We start from the raw sequence: 21,427 nt of genomic DNA, 5'->3' as shown, positions 1-21,427 counted from the left end.
ACGTACGCAGACCATACCGCTACCTTCGAAGAGGTAGAGAGGCTGTTTCCAATAGACCCTCGGCTCAAGAAAAAGAAATGTAAACAAGGAGTTATATGACACAACAAAAGGTGGCCAAAACTTGCATCTCGAACAAATGTGTAGATTCTTCACTCCCAATAAAACAGTAAATTACCTTCCTTGCCAACCTTTTTTGAAGATTTTGAGAATATGAGAATATCCTGTGGATTGGCAACCTATAAATTTGAAAATGTCATGGAAAGTCTTGCATGCATCTCTCTAGACGGACACCAGGATTTGTAAAAAGCGATTAGAACTGTGATCTAGATATAAGTGTAAGAAAGTACCTTTCCCACATCCTATAATAAATTATCGTTTTTTGAAAAATCGGTAGGCTTAAATGACGTGTTGGGTTAAGTTGAGTTATAATTTGATTTTTATTATTCTTAATTCATTTTCTATAATTAATTATTTTAGAAATAAAATATTTTCGATAAATTGGATGCGGTATGATCATGAATATTTTTGGGTTGTTCAAAGAATTGAATTTCAAAAATTATATTTGATCATAAAATTTCAATTTATAACAATAACAACATAACCAGTAAAATCTCATAAAATGTCAATTTGAATTCCAATTTTTTTAAAAACACGAGAAATCGTATTTACCTCATTTCTATCCGATTCATTCACAAAAAGAAAAAAAAAAACAATGTGATGCAATAATACTCTGGCTAATCTTGCCATGCTCGAGGTCCGAAGAACGATTGAACCATAAAAATTTATTTTACACAGCCTTAACTTGCTTTATCAATTACTCCAAATAACTCAAATTTGTACCATGACCAAAATAATTTCAATTCTTAAATTACTCCCTCTTTTTTTTTTTTTTTTAAAAAAACTACTTTCTCTTTTAATCTTTTATTTTTCGCAATACTATAGTTTCTAATTTTTTGTGTGCCATGTTTAAAATTAGATTAAAAGATATTTGATACATTTGCTATAAGTTTAATTTGGGATCACAAAATTTAAAAATATATTTTTTTCTTTTTTTCAAATTTCATATTTTTCATGTATATTTATTTTGGGGAAAAATTGTTTTAAATTCCCCGCCAGCCTACTTGCTCCGTTCAGTCTCAGTCCCTCTCCGGTACTTCGGCACTTTGTGTTCCTTCAAATTAATTAACAAATAAATAACTGAATTCTCAAATCCCAACTCCATAATTCATTTGCTCGAAGAAATTCGAAGTAAAAATCTCTAATACTACTTCGCTTTTCCATTTACGTAGCTAGGGTTTTTTCATTTTGATCTATCGCATTCAACTTTTTTTTTTTTCTGGTCTGTTGTAGCTGCAGGTTAAGAGTTGGAACTTCGATAAAATGGACGATTCTTCGAGGTAACGAAAAAAAAAAGGAAACAAATAATATAATGCTTGTTAAGTAGGTAATTTATAGTAATGTATTTGTTACTGGTGGGAGGTGACATGAAAAATAATACAATGCTTGTTAGATGTATCTATTACTAGTGGGAGGTGACACGAAAAAATAATATAATGCTTGTTAAGTAGGTAATTTATAGTGATTGTTACTGGTGGGAGGTGACATGAAAAATAATATTATGCTTGTTAGATGTATCTGTTACTAGTGGGAGGTGACACGAAAAAATAATATAATGCTTGTTAAATGTATCTAGTATCTGTGGGAGGTGACACGAAAAAAAATATAATGCTTGTTAAGTAGGTAGTTTATAGTGATGTATCTATTACTGGTGGGAGGTGACACGAAAAAATAATATAATTCTTGTTAAATGTATCTGTTATCTGTGGAAGGTGACAGAAAAAATAATATAATACTTGTTAAGTAGGTAGTTTATAGTGATGTATCTGTTACTGGTGGGAGGTGACACGAAAAATAATATAATGCTTGTTAAATGTATCTCTTATATGTGGGAGGTGACATGAAAAAAAAATATAATGCTTGTTAAGTAGGTGGTTTGTAGCAATGTTTATGCTACTGGTGGGAGGTGATAGCGGAAAAATAATATAATGCTTGTTAAGTAGGTAGTTTATAGTAATGTATCTGAACTGGTGGGAGGTGACACGAAAAAATAATATAATGCTTGTTAAGTTGGTAGTTTATAGTAATGTATCTGTTACTAATAGGAGGTGACGTATTTGTGCTAGTATTGGAGGATAGAGTTACTTGATATGTGTTACTTGTGGGAGTTGACAAGGAAAAACAATATAATGCGTGTGAAGTAGTTTATTTGTTTTTGTCTTGGTGGACACGGTTACCTTATACCTGTTGGCTATTACTAGTGGGAGGTGGCAAGGAAAAATAATATAATGTGTTATTTGTTAAGTACGTAGTTTATAGTGGTGTTATTTGTTCTAGAATCGGTGGATAGAGTTATTTGCTATGTGTTACTGGTGGGAGCTGACAAGTAAAAACAATATAATTCGTGTTAAGTAGTTTATAGCAATGTAATTTGTTCTTGTCTCGGTGGACAAAATTACGTAATACCTGTTGGCTAATACTGGTGTGAGGTGGCAAGGAAAAATAATATAATGCGTGTTAAGTAGTTTATAGTGATGTCATATGTTCTAGCATTGGTGGATACATTACTTGATACCTGTTGTTGGTGGGAGGTGACAGGTATCACGTGGAATTAGTTGAGGCGCGCGAAAGCTGGCCCAGATATCACGTATCAAAAAAGAAAAAAGTAGTTTATAGCAATGTTTTGTTTTCTCTCCTGTTGTTGCTTTAAGAGTTGATCTTCGATAAATGGATGATACTTCAACAACGACAACAACAACAACAAACCCAGTGTATTCCCACAACGTGGGGTCTGGGGAGGGTAAGATGTACGCAGTCCATACCGCTACCTCCAAAGAAGTAGAGAGGCTATTTCCGATAGACCCCCGGCTCAAGATAAGGATAATAAATAAGGGGATGGATGACATAACCGAATAAGAATAGGAAATAATAGAATAAAATCACAGGAATATGAAATACGGGAAATAAGAGCAATACGAAATAAGAAAAATAGGAACTAAGCAATAGAAAATAGGACACCCACCTAGTAGTGACATACACTCACATCCCAAAGACACCTATGTACACTGACCTATGATTACTAAATCCGGCTACACAAGAATTCTCCTGATTGCTAGCTACAACCCACACACTAACACTAGCCTTCTACCCTAATCCTCGACCTCCACGCCTTCCTATCTAGGGTCATGAAGCTGCTCCATGTCATGTCTAATCACCTCCCTCCAGTATTTCTTCGGCCTACCTCTTTTCCTCCTGAAGCCATCCAATGCTAGCCTCTCACACCTCCGAACCAGGGCATCCACGCCGCTCCTCATCACATGCCCAAACCATCTCAGCCTTCCTTCCCACATCTTGTTCTCCACCAAAGCCACTCCCACCTTATCCCGGATAATCTCATTCCTAACTCTGTCCCCTTTAGTAAGCCCACACATCCAATGCAACATTCTCATTTCTGCCACCTTCAATTTTTGGATGCGAACGTGCTTAACTGATTAAGACTCCGCTCCATACAACATGACAGGACGAACTGCCACTCTATAGAATTTGCTTTTAAGCTTAAGGGGCACTTCTTATTGCACAACACTCTCGAGGCAAGCCTCTACTTCATCCAACCTGCTCCAATACGGTTAGAAACATCCTCATCAATCTCACCACCCCCCTGGATCATAGACCTAAGGTACTTAAAACTATCCCTCTTACACATATTCTAGGAGTCCAACCTCACCACCACTTCGTCCTCCTGCCTCGAGTCAGTAAACTTACATTCCAAATACTCCGTCTTGGACCTACTCAACCTAAATCCTTTAGACTCAAGAGTTTGCCTCCAAACCTCTAATTTGTCATTCACCCCCCCCTACGTTTCATCAATCAACACTATATCATCCGCAAATGACATACACCAAGGCACCTCGCCTTGGATACTCCGCGTCAACACGTCCATCACCAACGCAAAAAGGAATGGACTAAGAGTCGATCCCTGATGCAACCCTGTCTCGATCGAAAAATGCTCTGAGTCTCCTCCCGCCGTCCTCACTCTGGTCTTTCCTCCATTGTACATGTCCTTAATAGCTCTGATGTACCCACCGGGACCCCTCTCATCTCCGAGCATCTCCAAAGGACCTCCCTCGGGACTTTATCATACGTCTTTTCTAGATCGATGAACACTATGTGTAAATTCCACTTTTTTTCTCTATACTGTTCCACCAATCTCCTTACCAGGTGGATTGCCTCTGTCGTGAGCGACCAGGCATAAATCCAAACTGATTCTCCAAAACGAACACGACCCTCCTCAATCTCCGCTCAACCACTTTCTCCCAAATCTTCATAGTTTGACTCAACAGCTTAATATCCCTATAGTTGTTGCAACTTTAAATGTCACCCTTATTTTTATATAACGGAATCATCGTACTCCATCTCTACATCTTCACTTTTTTAAAATCAAGTAAACATATTTCATTTCTCAAAAGTCCAGTCAAGATTCATTTTCTTGAGCCAAGGGTCCTTCAGTAACAACCTATCTACCCCACCAAAGGTCCAGGGGTAAGGTCTGTCGTCTGCGTTCACCCCACCCTCCATAGACCCCACATTGGACCAAAGCCTAATCGTGGCACTTATTAGCAAGACAGTAACAAACAATTTTGTTTATTCCTAAGCTCGTTATTAGCTCATAACTAGAGTAAATAAAGTAACAGATTTCAAGTTTTCACATATCCAAAATGAGAATGTGTTTTCAATCTCAGACAACACGGATATAAGAAACATATATGCAGTAGAACTAGTCACACACACAAAGACATATTTTGTTTCCAGCAAAACAACCTTTTGAGAGTAAAATTGAATCTGTAGGTGTATGAATTAGGGACCTTGTTGGGACACAATTTAGGCTTAGCATGAAAAATCGATTTAGAGTTAGAGCTTTTTCCCATTTGTTTAACCACACACTATGACTATGTATTGGAGTGAATGTTTTTGGATCATGAAAATGGATAAAGTGAGTAATTGAATTGAAGAAATAAATAAATAAAAGATTACCAATCAGAAGAAGGAAGATTGTGATGATGATGATGATGATGGAGCTTCAACGACATCAGGAAGCTTAGAGAAGAAATGAATAATGCTGCAGCTGGGGAACACTACACTTTTTTTGTGAATGAATGAATAGCAGGGAAAGTCAACGTGGCATCCGTCATGGATGATACTTCAAGGTAACAAAAAAAAGAAAGTAAAAGAATGAAGGAAAAATAATATAATGTGTGTTACGTAGTTTATGGTAGTGTCAAATATAATGTATGTCTGTACTTACTTGATATCTAGTGTGAGGTGACAAGGGAAAATAATATAATGCTTGTTAATAGCCTGTTTGGCCAAACTTTTAAAATCAACATTTTTCAAATGAGTACTTCTCGTGAGAAGCAGTTTATATTTGACCAATACACTCAAAAAGAACTTTTGAGCAACAATTAATGTTTGGCCAAACTTTATAAAAATGTTCTTTAATGTATTTTTCTCAAAAGTCCTTTTAATAATTTTTTTTTTTTTAAGAGATAGAGAGTGAAAGATGGGAAAATAATTGTGTGTTATTAATTGCATGACCAACTATTTAAAGAGTATATACAACACTTGTATCAACAAGGATAGACTTGAAAGTTACAACAACTATAAGAACTCTACAACAACTAGGTGTCTAGTAGTTATTCGTTATTACGCCTCCGCAAGTTGGTGGTATCAACAACTCCCAACTTGGAAAAATGCTTGACAAAAGAGACTCTTGGAAGTGGTTTGGTGAGTATATCTGCCACTTGATCAGCCGAGTAAAGGTGTTGAACTGCGATATCCTTGTTTTGAACTTGTTCGCGAACAAAATGAAAATCAATAGCAATATGCTTCATTCGACTATGGAACACCGGGTTGGCACAAATGTAGGTGGTGCTAACATTGTCACAAAATATCCAAGGAATGTCTGAAATACGAAACCGAAGCTCATGGAGTAAACTTGTTAGCCAATTAGTCTCAGAAACAGTAGCTGCAACAGCCCAATATTCTGCTTCTGTGGAGGAACGGGAGACAAATCTTTGCTTTTTAGAGGACCATGATATCAGAGAGCTGCCAAGGTAAACAACATAACCTGTGGTGGATGTTCGATTAAGAGGATCTCCAGCCCAATGAGAATCTAAGTAGGCTAGAAGACGATGATCATGTTCTTTGGCAATCCGGAGGCCAAATGAGGATGTTTGATGTAGATACCTAAGGAGACGTTTCATGGCTGTCCAATGAGATATGAAGGGCTGGTGCATGGATTGTGAGAGTTTGCTGACAGCAAATGCTATGTCCGGACGTGTAAAAGCAAGGTAATGAAGTTTACCGATGATCCGCCTATAAAGAGAGCCATCAACTAGAGAATTTTCAGCAAACTCTAGAAAAGTTACAGTAGAATCCATTGGTGTTGGAACACCCTTGCAATTTTGCATAATAACCTCTTGCAAAAGATCTGTAGTGTACTTCTGTTGAGACAACAGAAGCCTACCAGGATAAGACAAGACTTCAACACCAAGGAAATAATGAAGTGGACCAAGATCCTTCAGTGAGAATCGGGTTGCAAGATTATCAATAATGCTTTGAACACCACGAATCCGATTACCGGTAACAATTATGTCATCAACATATACTAGGGCATAAACAATAAACTCAAAATTCTTCAGGATGAACAATGAAGAATCAAATTGGGACTTAATAAACCCAAAGTAACCAAATAATTTTTGAGTTCAGTGTACTAGCCCCTGGGGGCCTGTTTGAGTCCATAAATACCTTTTTGTAGCTTGCAAACATGCGTCGGATGTGCAGAAGATTCGAAACCAGGTGGTTGGCGCATTGCGTCGGATGTTCAGAAGATTCGAAACTAGGTGGTTAGCTCATATAGACTTCCTCTTCAAGACGATCTTGCAGGAAGGCATTATTGATATCAAGTTGACGAATGGGCCAGCTTTGTTGTGTGGCAATCGCAAGAACTATTCGAATAGTTGCTGGCTTTACCACAAGGCTGAAAATGCATTGGAAGTCAAGGCCAGGTTGTTGTGCGAATCCTTTGGCAACCAAGCGAGCTTTGAACCTGTCAACAGAACCATCAGGATGATATTTAACCCGAAAAAGCCACTTACAATCCACCACATTTTTCGAAGGATCACATGGTACCAGCTACCATGTTCGGTTCCGAACAAAGGCATCAAATTCATTTTTCATAGCTTCATGCCATTGTGGGACTTGTTGAGCTTGCTTGAAGGTTCTAGGTAGGGAGGAAATGGTTTGAACAACAGTGTGAAATTGCTTAGGCTTAAGGCTATTGGTCTTAGAACGAGTAATCATGTTATGAGTGTGCGGTGATGTAGAGCTAGGGGCAACAAGAGAAGGTCGTGGGGCCATCGGAGATTGGAAAAGTGAAGAGGAAAAGGGTTGTACCACAGGGTTCTGGTTCAAAGGACCCGTGGACTTATTTCGATGCTGGTAAGTGATTATTGTGGATTGCGGTTGCGTATTTAAATGGGAAGAAGGATGAACTGCTGAGGCCGAAACATTTGGTTGAGGTGAAGTATGACTGGAAATTGAATTTGGTATGGTGAGGGGAGGGGGAAGTGGAGATGTTGGAGAAGGAGAAGAAGTATCAGATAAGGGAGAAATTGAATTACCTGAGACGATGGTACCTATTGGGGCAAAGGAGATAGGTGAGTGCGTGTCCATGGGTTGCTGCACAATGTGAGCAGGAAGCTCATAAGAATCATGTGAATATTGAGTATTATCCTGTGGCTGCTGTTCAGTTGAACAAATTTCCCAAGATACATTTTTATTTTGTGTGTTTTCAAATGAGAAAATATTTTCGAACAGAAACTGATTTTCTAAAAATTAAACGTCACAAGATAAATGTATATTGCAAGTTAGAGGATTAAAACATTAGTGGCAGTAATGTTTATTTGAAAATCCTAGATAAAAGCATGGTGTCAAACGGTGCTCGAATTTGTTTTTGGCATATGGTTTGAGCCATGGATAACACAAGCAACCAAATACGTTAATGGAGTCATACTTGGGCATAGTTTGAAATAGAATTTCAAATGGGCTCTTATGCTGAAGATTCGGTGTAGTTAGCCTATTTTTAAGATAAATGACTTGTTGACTTGCAAAACTCCAAAAGTGTAAGGGTAAAGACGCTTGGTGCAACAAGGTTCTAGCAGTTTCAATAACATGCCGATGTCGTCTTTCGGCTAGAGCAACTCTCGGTGGAGTATATGGGGGTGACACTAAGTGTTCTATGCCATGTGCTTTGAGATACGAGTGTAGACACTGAAATTCGCTACCACCAGTGTAAAAAGATTGAATTTTGGTGTTGAATTTGCGTTCAAGCAATGGATGTAGATTTTGAAAACTTCCAAAGTTTCATTTTTTGATTTTAAAGTGACAACCACATGTATTTTGAAAATTGATCAGCAAATAACACATAATATCTTTTTTTATCAATTGATAAAACTGGAGATGGACCCCATAAATCGTTATAAAGGATTTGCAGGGGCTTATTACTTCACAATGAATTTTCTGAAAAAGTCAACCTGTGCATTTTATTTGAATAACAAGAATTACAAATGGAGCTAGCTTTAGGATCTGAAACGGTAACGGAAAACTGATTCAACATAGTATCTAAAATGCGTCGATTAGGATGGCCTAAATGCCGATGCCACAGGATAATTGGAACATCCACATTGCATTTAGGAGTATGATGTGTACAGCGCGGTGGCTACTCATATAGCCCATCTTTATTCTGCCCCTGAACTAGAGACGTCCCCGTACTCAGATCCTTCACAAGATAATGGAAAGGAAAAAAATCAATAGAGGAATGATTATCACGACAAAACTTAGAAACAGTAATAAGATTATTTTTAATGACAGGGGAGTATAAGGTATTAAGAAGTTTGAAATGATGATTTGATGCACTTATGTTAGCGTTATCGGTATGAGATATTGGAATGGTGTTACCATTGCCCATAGTTAGCTCTTTGGTGCCGTGGTAGTTATGTACAATGACTAGGCTTTGAGCATCAGATGCAATATGATAAGTGGCTCCACAGTCAACGATCCTAGGGGGTCTATTGAGAAGGAAAACAAGCAACAAAGTTTGCCCGGGATTGCAGATGGTTATGTGACTGCGATCTGCAGACTTTAGCAGAATGACCTACGCGATCACATAGTTGGCAACGAAGGTTTTTTGTCAGAGGGCTGCTGCTGCCGATGCTGGTTGTTTCTTCGTGGGCGTTGTGCTTGCCATTTTTGATTGTTGGCAGAAGGGTTCACTCCTGGAGTAATTATTGTTGCCCTGGTGAGAAGGAGTTGAGCTTGTCTTTTGTGCTATAGCAGCAGTAATGAGAGTTGATAGCAGCTTCTTTTCTTTCTCATGTTTGAGGAAAAGCTCATAATCTCGAAGCTTTTCGTAAAGCTCTTCATATAAAATAGGAGAATCGCGAGCACGAGTGACAGCAGAGAGTTCTCGAAATTCAGATCCGAATCTACTGAGAACTTTCACAATGAGTTCCGGGTTTGATACCGGTGCATCAACAGTTGCAAGTTCATCACAAAGTGATCGAACTTGATGAAAATAATCTGTGACTGGACGACAATCTTTAGTGAGGCGGGCCAATCGATCTCGCAAGCTGAAAATTCTTGTTTGGCGGAGACTGCAACAACAACAGTGGGGGCAAGCGTAGGATCAACAGAGCCAAGATAGCATTTTGAATTAGCTGATCTTGGCGATACCAAGAAAGGAACTTAGGGTTATCAACGTCTTGATTGTTCTAAGAGATGGTGCAAGTGGGTGCAGGGATGGAGCCATCGAGATGCCCATAAAGATTGTGACCATGCATAAGCATTGAAACTTGAGCTTTCTACAAGGAGAAATTGTGACTGCCCGTTAATTTAATGGGCAGTTGGGTAACTGGATTGAATTGAACAATAGTGATGGCATTGTTGATTCCATCGGCATTGGTCACAGAAATCTTAGAGGCCATTTGTGTGAGTAAGTAGAGAAAAAAAGAGAGGATCAACTCGTAGGAGTTTAGATATTCTCTGATACCATAAAGAGATAGAGAGTAGAAGATGGGAAAATAATCGTGTGTTATTAATTGTATGACCAACTATTTAAAGAGTATATACAACACCTATATCAACAAGGATAGACTTAAAAGTTACAACAACTATAAGAACTCTACAACAACTAGGTGTCTAGTAGTTATCCGTTATTACTTTTTAGCTTTTGAAAAACAGCTTCTGCTACTCCTGGAAACACTTATTTTCTCCCAAAAGTTTGACAAAAAATAAGCTTAGCCAAAACACGCTATAGGTAGTTTATAATTTATCGCAATATCAGGTGTTCTAGCCTCGGTGGACATAATTACCTAATATATGTTGCTATTGGGAGTTGACAAGGAAAAATAATATAATGCATGTTAAGTAGTTTATAGTAATGTGTAGTATGTTTTGTTAATTGCAATGTATGAAATTAATCATTTTCTGAAAGTAATTTCATATTGTATTTATCAGTTTGTTTTACGAGTGCCTGATTTTTAGTACATGCAATGTGAATTTTAAGGAAAAAAATTGGAAGGAGAACTAATACAATGTGTGTTAAGTAGTTCATAGCAATGTTTAGTTTGTTGCAATATGCTGTGTGAAATTAAGCATTTTATGAAAGTAATTTTGAGTGGAATTGTTTGTTTTACGGGTGCCTGGTTTCTGACTTTATGATAATTTAGAATTTGTTTCCCTTTGAATTTGTAGAAATTTACTAAAGTTTTTTGCTCGATTTTATGTGAATTTGTAACAAAATGGAAAATTTCTCCAGAGAGGAGGAGAACAACACTGTTAGGGTCCTGGTTGCTACAGACTGTCACTTGGGCTATATGGAGAAGGATGAAGTACGTAGGCATGATTCATTTCAGGCATTTGAAGAGATATGTTCAATCGCGGAGAAAAAGCAGGCAAAAATGATATCTCTTCATCACTTGGTTGGCAAATTGCTTGTATCTATTGGTGGAATTAACATCCCGCTCCCCACTCATTTTATTTTGATACTTTATGACAATTATCTGTGGTCCTTTTACCAAAAATGGTGAAAGCTAAGTATGAAATTTTGTAGGGATCTTAGTAAATAGTTGAGAGAATCCGTTTCTTCCCATGAGTTGCTGTTGCAGAGAAACATAAAAGCATGCAAGTGAGAACAGTAGGGTAACTTGAAATGGCAGGTGCTTTCACCATTTTCTCTTCATCTTTCCCATACTTGAGAAATGAAACTTATTGATCAAACCGATAAAGGGAAATTTGAATCACTAATTTTTTCAATTCCACATTATATTGTTCCCCTTGATATGTTCAATGCATTTGGTGGCCATGAGTGAAGCCGATTTTGTGCTTTTTCAAGGGCAGGTCATGTTGGTTATTTTGTGATTGCAATGATAGGTGGTGGAGATAAGATAGTGGCACGCTGTAATAAGTGATTGGTCGTAGAGGTGAAGGCATTGGATGGTGGCTAAATTTGGCTGCGGGTAGGTGACAATTGTGAGCAACAAGCGACTGTGATCTGTCCCTAAGGATAGTTTCCAGGAGCAGTGTGAGGCAAGCGATGGTGGTTGGAGGAAGTAGGAGAAAATTAATTGTCCTTTGAAAGACCTAAATACTAATGCATGTTCTGGTTTATTGTCTTTTCTAATTGGAGAATGTTTATTGTCTACTCGAAAAATAGTTTGAAAGATCTCTATATGCAAATTTCATTTGTGAGTTATTCTGTACCCATGTATTCGTAGCACTTATGTTGACTTTACTTCGGCTCCAGGTGGACTTTGTGCTTCTCGGTGGTGATCTGTTTCACGAGAATAAGCCATCCAGGGCAACACTGGTGAAAGCCATCGAGATTCTTCGCCGCTATTGTCTCAATGATCGACCGGTGCAATTCCAAGTCGTTAGTGACCAGACAGTGAACTTTGCTAACCTGTAATAACCATTTATCTGGACTCTGCTAACTTGTAATCGCTATTCTGTCTCTCCTGTCGTGGTTTACCTTTTTTCCTTCCTTTACTTTTGTTTTTTACCCTAGATAAGTATGAAAACTACTTATATTCTTTCTTGTGGAAAAGTAGTTTGAAGCTCTTGAAACAATAATCTCATGCTCGAGCTCCTCTTTTTCTATGTTCATTTTTTTGATGAGGTATTGAACAGATAGTTTTTTACCTATGTTCTATCAGAGGAGTTCCCGGCAAAGTTAGTTTTCTGAAATTCTTATTCGTCTTCTTCTCTTTCCTTTGTTCCCCTTTTTCTATACTCTATCTGAGGATGTTCATACAAAGTTTATCTGAAGTTATGATTACATTTAATACTTCCTTTTAGTTATGCTTACTTCTTTGTCAGCATAATGTTTCTCTTCTTCTCTTTTCATCTTTTGTTTGTCTTATTCAGATTTGGTCATGTAAATTATGAAGATCCTCACTTTAATGTGGGGTTGCCTGTTTTCAGCATTCATGGCAATCATGATGATCCAGCCGGTGTGGTATGAATCCATGAAAGTTTCTTTACCTTTTCTTTTCATTGTTCAGCAGGATGGACTATTTGTGATCATACCTTTGCCTGCTGGTGTGCAATGTGATCTTTCTTAAAATTAATTGAGATAGCAAATCAACTTTGCTATGAAGATGGCTTGTAGTTATTCATCCTCCTTTGCAGGAGAATTAATGGATAGCTATGGTTTAGCTCCACAAGTTGGGGATAGCTTTATGAATCCTGACTAACCTCGTTTCTCCATTTTTCTAATTCTCAATCGCATGTCATTATAAAAATTGTTAAGGCTTAAGAGAAAAACTTTTAATTGGATCTGGTGAAGTGATAATTAGTGCAAGTAAGTGTCCGAGTGCGCCTGCATGACTTTGTCTTGTAGAATATTCACTGTAGACCTTGATTAGGAAGTTTAGAATTGTTTTTGGATGGAGTAAAAAGGGAAGATGGATATCCGATTTTTCCAGGGAAGGTTTACTATTGATTGTTTTTAGATTCAAATCGTCTGTATATTTGTGCTAATGCCCAAACAACTCTTACTTTGTTGTTTCAAGATAAAGCTAATGTTTATGTGAACACCAGCATTATATTTGGACCAGCATTTAAAATTTATCTTATGGATCAATTAGCCAGAAAACTCTCAGAGAAGTTGAGTTATCATCTTCTTTCTTACATGCTGATCTGGAGTTATTGTTGTGTTGTCCACTTATGTTACAGGACAATCTATCTGCCGTTGATATCCTTTCGGCATGCAATCTTGTTAACTATTTTGGTAAAATGGATCTTGGTGGTTCCGGTGTTGGGCAGATCGCTCTGCACCCTATTCTTATCAGGAAGGTCTGCTTGTGGATATCTTTAATAAGAGGCTGCTGAATTTGAAGCATAAATTTATTTCTAACTCTTCTTTGCAGGGTTTAACATCAGTAGCTCTTTATGGTCTTGGGAATATCAGAGATGAGCGTTTGAATAGAATGTTTCAAGTATTGTTGCTAGTTCCTTTTCAGATCTGTCTGGCTGCTTAATAAGAACAGATATTAATTGTGTTTCTTTTGGTACTTGAAGACACCACATGCCGTGCAATGGATGCGACCTGAGGCTCAGGAAGGGTGTCAAGTGTCCGACTGGTTCAACATTTTGGTACTTCACCAAAACAGGTTGGTTGAGATTCTAATGATAATAATTGAAATTCTCTTTACTTAGCCTACTTAAATCTGTGCTAAGTTTTAGTAGAAATACGGCAATTTTGTTCGAGCAATAATGTTCTTCTGTTTTCTTGCCACATTGTACAGAGTAAAGACAAATCCAAAAAATGCAATAAATGAGCATTTCCTACCTCGGTTTCTGGATTTCATTGTGTGGGGTCACGAACATGAATGTTTAGTGGATCCTCAGGTGCTACTAATTCTGAAGCTTCTTGATTTCTGTACTCGCTCTTTACATTACTTCCGTTCCTGTGTAATATGGGTTTCAGTTGAAGCTTATCTTTATTACAGGAGGTTCCAGGTATGGGTTTTCACATTACTCAGCCAGGTTCTTCTGTTGCGACATCACTGATTGAGGGTGAATCAAAACAAAAACATGTACTATTATTAGAAATTAAGGTTGTACTTCATGAATTCCATCTTTAACTCATTTTCTTACTGTGTTGTTCATGCTTCTGCATTTGAGTAATAGTTTCTACTTTACTTAGGGAAATCAATATCGTCCAACAAAGATACCTCTGAACTCGGTGCGCCCTTTTGAATATACTGAGGTAGCTTCTTTTATCCACCGGATCATCTATACTGAGGTAGTTTCCTTTTGTAACTACATCCCTACACATGAATTTATTTCTAATTTCTTTTTGTTGCGGTGCATGGTACAGGTTGTGCTGAAGGATGAACCTGATATTGATCCTAATGATCACAGTTCGATTCTTGAACATCTGGATAAAGTAGTATGTATATTCCTCGTTTTTCAATCCTTTGTATTTGTTCAGGATATTATATGATAAACCTATTGCATGCTTGTTATCTTCTGTTCTTTTAACTGAGAAGTTTATGACCATGATTGCATTTCAACCACTTCTGATTGCAATAGGTCAGAAAGTTGATAGAAAGATCTAATCAAAAGGCTAATAATGGATCTGTTGTAAAGCTCCCTTTAGTTCGAGTAAAGGTGGGTCTCTTATGTGACCTGTGTCACTGACGTGTGTCACTTTTTATTCGTTACCCCTCTCCCTTTATTTTAGTGTACAAATTCATGTTCCTTTGTGGATGACTAATCTGACAGGTAGACTACTCTGGGTTTATGACTATTAATCCTCAAAGGTTTGGGCAAAAGTATGTGGGAAAGGTACTTTCTTACACTTATATCTAGATCACAGTTCTAATCGCTTTTTACAAATCCTGGTGTCCGTCTAGAGAGATGCATGCAAGACTTTCCATGACATTTTCAAATTTATAGGTTGCCAATCCACAGGATATTCTCATATTCTCAAAATCTTCAAAAAAGGTTGGCAAGGAAGGTAATTTACTGTTTTATTGGGAGTGAAGAATCTACACATTTGTTCGAGATGCAAGTTTTGGCCACCTTTTGTTGTGTCATCTAACTCCTTGTTTACATTTCTTTTTCTTGAGCCGAGGGTCTATTGGAAACAGCCTCTCTACCTCTTCGAAGGTAGCGGTATGGTCTACGTACGTCTTACCCTCCCTAGACCCCACTTTGTGGGAATACACTGGGTTTGTTGTTGTTGTTGTTGCAAGTTTAGGCCACCAATCTCTGCCTTCTTTGGCTTTTCATCGATGACTGTATTTTGTGTTTCACAATTTAATGGTTTAGTTCTGCCTAAGTGACCATATGATCATTTTGACGGCATAATCTAATTGTTGCCCATAGCTTGAACAAATCTAATTTATTTATAGACGGTTTAGTTCTGCCTAAGTGACCATATGATCATTTTGATGGCGTAATCTAATTGTTGCCCATAACTTGAACAAATCTAATTTATTTATAGACTTTGCACATACTGGGTTTGATACTTTGCACGTTCAATTTGTCGTGAAGGGAACATTGTTGAATCATAGAATGTCCCTCTTGGGTCGGTTCGTAAGGTCATAAAATGGGGTTTAAAAGGGTCTTGGACTATTCTATCAGTTACATTAAAGTTTTGGGTTGGATGTTGAAATTCTTCACATGCAACCAAAAAGATTATATGGGCCGTCATAAGCTTCTACATTCAACTTTTTTTCCCTAGATTTTTAGAGAATAAACAGTATCTTGCGGCTTGAAAGTTCCCAGGTGCTCAATATTAAACAAGGGACATTTCTACTTTCGTATCAGTATTTATTCCAAGTTGAACAGGAATAGTTACACTTCCAAGTTTTGTATCAGTGCTTATTCCAAGTTGAAATGGAACATTTATTTTATCCATAGGAGTTTTACAATTCATCCAGGAGACTAGTATAGAATATCTGTACTATCTGGTCTTTCTAAAAGTTTTGACCATCTGTAAACATGGTACTTGCCATGCTAAGAGATAATTCATCCATCATTTGGCTACCTTGATTCTCCTTGTCCAAGCTTCAATTTTTCTTTTCTTTTGTGTTTAATGATATCATAAAACTACAGTATTTTTCATTACCCCTACCTTTATGAACATTTCTTTATTTCTTGTAGCTAAATTTGATGATTCTGAGCGGCTTCGTCCTGAAGAATTGAATCAGCAAAACATTGAAGCTTTAGTTGCTGAGAGCAATTTGGTGGGTATCAAGTCAAATTTGAAAACTTCTCATTCCAATGTCCCTAATCACCTGTTAAATAGTTCAGCCTCTGGGTTTTCTTTATCTTATATCCAAAACGGAAGCATATGATTTTTTTATTTTCAAGTTCAAAAGAGTTTTCTTTGGAAAACCAAGTTTCCAAAAAGTAAAAAAGAATGTTCTCTTGGCAGCATTGTGAAGTTTCCAGTTGGGCAATTTTATCAATTATCCTGAACTTTTCTCTCTTTGCTCCACCACCCCCGTTCATCCAGTTCTAGTTTACCAAATGGGGTTTTCCTTGTTTACCACATGAATATCCAATTTGTAGTTAAAGAGAAATATGTATCTAACAGTAAACAATTTGACTCTAACAATTAGTGTATAAACAGAAGATTTGATAGAGCAAGCACAAGGGCAAAGCACTTTGATGCTGAGAACAGCCCATCAAAGTCCTCATTTGTTGTCAATATTTGGAGCTATCTAATAATGACTTCATGCTACAGAAAATGGAGGTGCTTCCAGTTGGCGATCTGGACATTGCCTTGCACAATTTTGTTAGCAAAGATGACAAAATGGCTTTTTATTCTTGTGTACAATACAACCTTGAGGAAACTCGGGTGAGTATGTCATTTTGTTATGTGGTAGTCACATAAGATGTTGCTACATTCCATTTTTTTCTGTTCCAACGTATAGTTACTTTAATTGTCTGATACTATGCCTGAAAGATGTCTTAACAGAACAAAATAGCTCGTGATTCAGATACGGGGAAATTCAAAGAAGATGATATAGTTTTAAAAGTTGGAGAGTGCTTAGAGGTAAGAATTTTTTAACTCTTTCACCGTGATACCATATGTGCTACTTTTGTAGTGGTGGGGACCAATTTTTTTTTATCGGTGGTGTTTAAGCTAGCTTGTGTGCACCTCAACTCTTCCACCCGATACGTGTTATCTTCCACCAGTACAGATATGGGTAAGTTTGCCTATTAGGCTGAGACAGATAAAGAAGAAATTACCTAGTTTTGTCTTTGTTGGGATATGAACCCTGGTCTCCAAGGCTTTTACCACCCACTTCATGGAGCACTAGGACAAATCCTGGTGCAACAAACCCATCTTGATCGGGAAGTGTTCCGAGTCCCCTCCCACTGTTCTTGCTCAGGTCTTGACTCAGCCGTACATGTTCTTAATCACTCTAATGTATATTCCATAGGTACACCTCTAGACTCCAGGTGTCTCAATGAAAACCTCCCTTGGGACTTTGTCGTATGCCTTTCCTAACCATATGCAAGTCTCTTTTCCTATCCCTGTTAAATGGTCCACACGTCAAAATTCCCCCTTAAAGAAGTTCTTGTACCTTTTCTATTCTCTTCCCTTTTAATCTTGGTTAGCTTTTTCAATTGGGGAACCCATTCACATTCTCAAAAAGGGAGATAGTGCAGTCCAGGTTAACACACAATTAAAGATGACCTTCAAGTCTGGCCCATTCATGACTGTTCAGAGTGGCACGAACAATTTGCACATGCTTGATCACTTTCAGTCATCTCAAATGGTACATGTGTTGCTTGTTAAAATTTAGCCTTGGAATGATGATTAGAGCTGTACTGCTTTTTACTTGGAATTGGATGGCTGGAGAAGTTCTTCCAAACATTCTATGATTGCGATCCATTACTTTGCATAATTTTACGTATTGATATCTATTTTTCTTCACTTCACTTATCATTGTGAGCTTCTCTTGGGCTTGTAAATTGCATAGTATCACTGGTATGTAATGTTCTGAAGCATTATGTCATTACATGGCTTGTGTAGGAACGTGTCAAACAAAGATCTGCACGAAATAAAGATGATCAACCTTTCTCCTTTAGTGGACAGTCTTTGGAGGTATTTTTTGTATTTTTTAAGCTAAGGCTGATCTTATAGAGTCAATATGCATTTTTATTTTGTCCAAAACACGTATAATCCAAGGTCATCCATAATGTTTAAGGACACTATTGATTTTCAGGACATTAGAGGCAAAAGTAGTGGAGTAGGATCTGCCGTTTCATTCAGTGATGATGAGGATGCCACTATGCTCTCCGCCTCAAAGTCTACTGCGGGAAAAGGAAGGAAAGATTCATCTCAATCTTTTAGATCCTCTCGTGATGCTTCTGAAGTCAGCAAGACCTCTTCAAGGGGTAGGGGTAGGGGTAGAGGCCGAGGAAGGGCTTCCAGTAGCTTGAAGCAGACAACCCTTGATGCATCTCTGGGATTCCGTCAATCACAGAGGTTTGTCTCCTAGTAGTGATTCTCCAGTTTAACGTATTTTGTCTGCTTCCAGTCTTCTTTACAAATATTCCAAGTTACCGATAGCTTATTCACATGCAGAGGTTTTTGCTTTGAGTTGTGCTTGTCTCTTTCTTTCTTTGGCATCCCTAATTTTAACTTTGTGGAGAAGGATCTCAGCACAACTTAAAATTAGTCTTGAAATGGCCTTGATTACAAAGCAACTAATTCTTGGAAGTCAAATGTAAGGACTGAATGGGACAAACTACTTTAATTTTATATTAGGATAAGAATGCATATAATTAAAATTGGTGAGTCAATGATAATTCATTGAAATCATTTTTATTTTATGCAGCCATTATACATAGAACTGATAAGATGCCCAACATTTGTCAAAACAGAAGAATTAAGCTGCTGGGAATGATAAGAAGTTAATTGAAATCATTTTTCACTGATTGCTCACATTATGAGAAGGAATAGATAGGTGCTTAAAGTACAACACGAGTTAATGTGACACTCAAACTTTCTAAAAGACTGATTAAGTTGTCATCTCTTTGAAATTTTTGCATAACCTAAGGTTCTTCTTATGAAAGAAAAGAAACATTGTCTTCAACATATTACCAGTCGGAATAGCTGATAGAAGTTTGCTTGTGCTTTAGAATTTTGCTATATGTTTAGATAATGTAAGCATCATTTGCAATTTCTCCATGTCACCGAAGTCCTTTTCTTAAACTTCTTTGCTGCAGATCTGCATCAATTGCTGCATCTGCATCAGTGCGAAGTATTGCCGAAGATGATGAGAATGTGGAATCTCCTTCAAGTGATGAGGATGCCAAACAGGACACAAATGTTATTGATGAAAGCTCAGTATGTCCTATCTTTCTTACAATTACATTTCTTGCTGCCTCTTTAGTGTGAATCTGTTTTTCCCTATGAATGTTTCTTGGATAATGTTCATGCAAATACTGGGTAGTGAAGAGTATTTCTTAGAAATATAGTAATTTTTTGTCTTAATTTCTCCTGCTGTATGCTACATAACTGCACTTTTATATGCTGTCTTCTGTTGCTAGGATGATGATAAGACGGTTCAGGGCAAAGGACGCAAAAGGGCTGCTCCAAGGGGAAGGGGCAGAGCTTCAGCAACAGCAGCTAAAAGGGGAAGAAAATCAGATAGCTCCTCATCTTCACTTCAAAGGATGCTCATGGATGCGGATGAAGATGATGATGATGATGACGACATGGCAAAGAAAGAAACTAGACCTCGGCCTCGGGTAAGTGATGTATTAGAAAGTATATTTGGAGTGATAGCATATAGCTGTTTCAAAGGCAATGCTTATGCTACTTTGAAAAGTATTTCTTCTCCATGAAATATGTTATCCTGTTTAAGTTGAATTTTGCTCTTTGCTTCTTCTCGAGTGCGCTTATAACTATGCTGCCTGCTTAACAGTTGTGTTTAAAATAATCTTAGTGAGAAATTTGTTCAAGAATGAACAAATTTCAGTTGCTCATTGTGCTGTATGGAGTATAAATGAGAGATACTCTTGCAATTTTCTTCTTTTTGAGGCCCATGTAGATGTAGGTATTAATAAATATTCAAGAATCCTGATGTTTAGGAGAGGTGCAAAGTAAGTAGGGAAATGGCACATGACAAATTATAAGGAACATACTTAAATGTCTCTGCTTCACTGAGTATTCGAAAAGTTGTCCATTTCACCTTACCTTACAAAGCAATGTTTTCTAATTCGGACATGGGGTGCTTAACTAATGTTCGTTGCTGCAGGTAACTAGGAATTATGGTGCTTTAAGGAGGTGATTGTACTTGGAACTTTTCATATCATTTATTTCATTCTGGATGTTAATTATGATGACCGAATTTGCGTAGCGAGTTGTATATACACTAGTGAGTTGGAGAGTGTTTTTACTTTTAATTCCAGTGGCTTTGTATTGTCATAGTTGATACTTTAGGAGTAGCTTTGTATTGTCATAGTTGATATTTTAGGAGGTCTTGTTTCTCTACAGTTTACAGTTACAGTTGGTTTCAAAATCTAATCCAATTTGGACATGCATTTGCTCTAGTGAACTGACCAACATGGTTATGTTTCTTCCATTGCGGTATATTCGTTAAGTCTAGCTATCATTAGAATAGATCCAAAGTATGGTAATAGAGATAACAATTTAAGAGATGGCAAATTGAGAGAAAATATTGAGACTTGGAAAGAAAGAGGTAGAGAGAATTGTTGAAGAAGTATGAGATAAAATGAGAATATGATGTCTTTAATTTTAGGATGTAGGCCTGAAGTTTGAATTTCAAGACATATAGCTGAGGCCTGAGGGTCTTTCGAAAACAAACTCTTTACCTTTGTGAGATAGGTAATCTAGTAGTACAATCTATCCTCCCGAAGGCCCGTTTTGTGAGGTTATATTGAATATGTCATGTGTTGTATAGTTTAAGTAATGGCCTAAATTTCAGTTGTAGAGGGTCCATACAGTTTTGTTGGTATAGTTTAAGTAATGGCCTAAATTTCAGTTGTAGAGGGTCCATACAGTTTTGTTGATGTATTGAACGTATATGTTCGTATTATTAGGATCATGCAGTACAAAAAGTTCTAGCCCTTCTTTGTCTCTAACCATTCAATCGCTATTCCATCTCCGTTATTCATTGAATCTGCTCTGAAAAATTCTATTTTTGCCGGATTATTGTCGATATAATCATAAAAAGCTAATTTTTAAGGAATTTTAGAACAGGTGAGCCAACAATGCAAAGATACTCAAACGTGATACTTGCACATAAAAAGCGGTTGG

The 21,427-nt window shown here is 37.3% G+C and overlaps 1 protein-coding gene across 9 annotated transcripts; it reads left to right on the top strand.

The window, feature by feature from the left end:
* The first annotated feature begins 1,087 nt into the window (after positions 1–1,087).
* On the top strand, positions 1,088–20,700 carry LOC107843205 (double-strand break repair protein MRE11). Of its 9 annotated transcripts, none has more exons than XM_047395956.1 (24): positions 1,094–1,248; positions 1,351–1,397; positions 5,148–5,261; positions 10,931–11,093; positions 11,918–12,075; positions 12,538–12,628; positions 13,348–13,467; positions 13,542–13,610; positions 13,693–13,784; positions 13,920–14,022; positions 14,124–14,231; positions 14,321–14,419; positions 14,495–14,566; positions 14,710–14,787; positions 14,902–14,964; positions 15,076–15,136; positions 16,288–16,370; positions 16,874–16,987; positions 17,108–17,185; positions 18,173–18,244; positions 18,366–18,628; positions 19,372–19,492; positions 19,696–19,896; positions 20,406–20,700. In XM_047395956.1, exons 3-24 carry the CDS (start codon positions 5,245–5,247, stop codon positions 20,436–20,438), a joined length of 2,259 nt encoding a protein of 752 aa, XP_047251912.1. In that variant the 5' UTR covers positions 1,094–1,248; positions 1,351–1,397; positions 5,148–5,244; the 3' UTR covers positions 20,439–20,700. The 9 variants fall into 9 exon arrangements, with proteins under 9 accessions (XP_047251915.1, XP_047251913.1, XP_047251914.1 ...); XM_047395954.1 differs by having other exon boundaries at positions 5,099–5,261; XM_047395953.1 differs by having other exon boundaries at positions 5,096–5,261.
* The last annotated feature ends 727 nt before the right edge of the window (positions 20,701–21,427 follow it).

Source organism: Capsicum annuum, chromosome 9, assembly GCF_002878395.1.
Source record: "Capsicum annuum cultivar UCD-10X-F1 chromosome 9, UCD10Xv1.1, whole genome shotgun sequence".
In the NCBI taxonomy this organism is placed as follows: domain Eukaryota; kingdom Viridiplantae; phylum Streptophyta; class Magnoliopsida; order Solanales; family Solanaceae; genus Capsicum; species Capsicum annuum.
The sequence above is the reverse complement of the archived record's forward strand: the minus strand, read 5'-3'. Positions and strand labels throughout refer to the sequence as shown.

Coding starts and splice junctions, on each gene's coding strand:
- LOC107843205 (XM_047395952.1), top strand. Junction 16,988..17,107: donor ACAACCTTGAGGAAACTCGG/GTGAGTATGTCA, acceptor ATGTCTTAACAG/AACAAAATAGCTCGTGATTC. Junction 18,245..18,365: donor TTAGTGGACAGTCTTTGGAG/GTATTTTTTGTA, acceptor ATTGATTTTCAG/GACATTAGAGGCAAAAGTAG.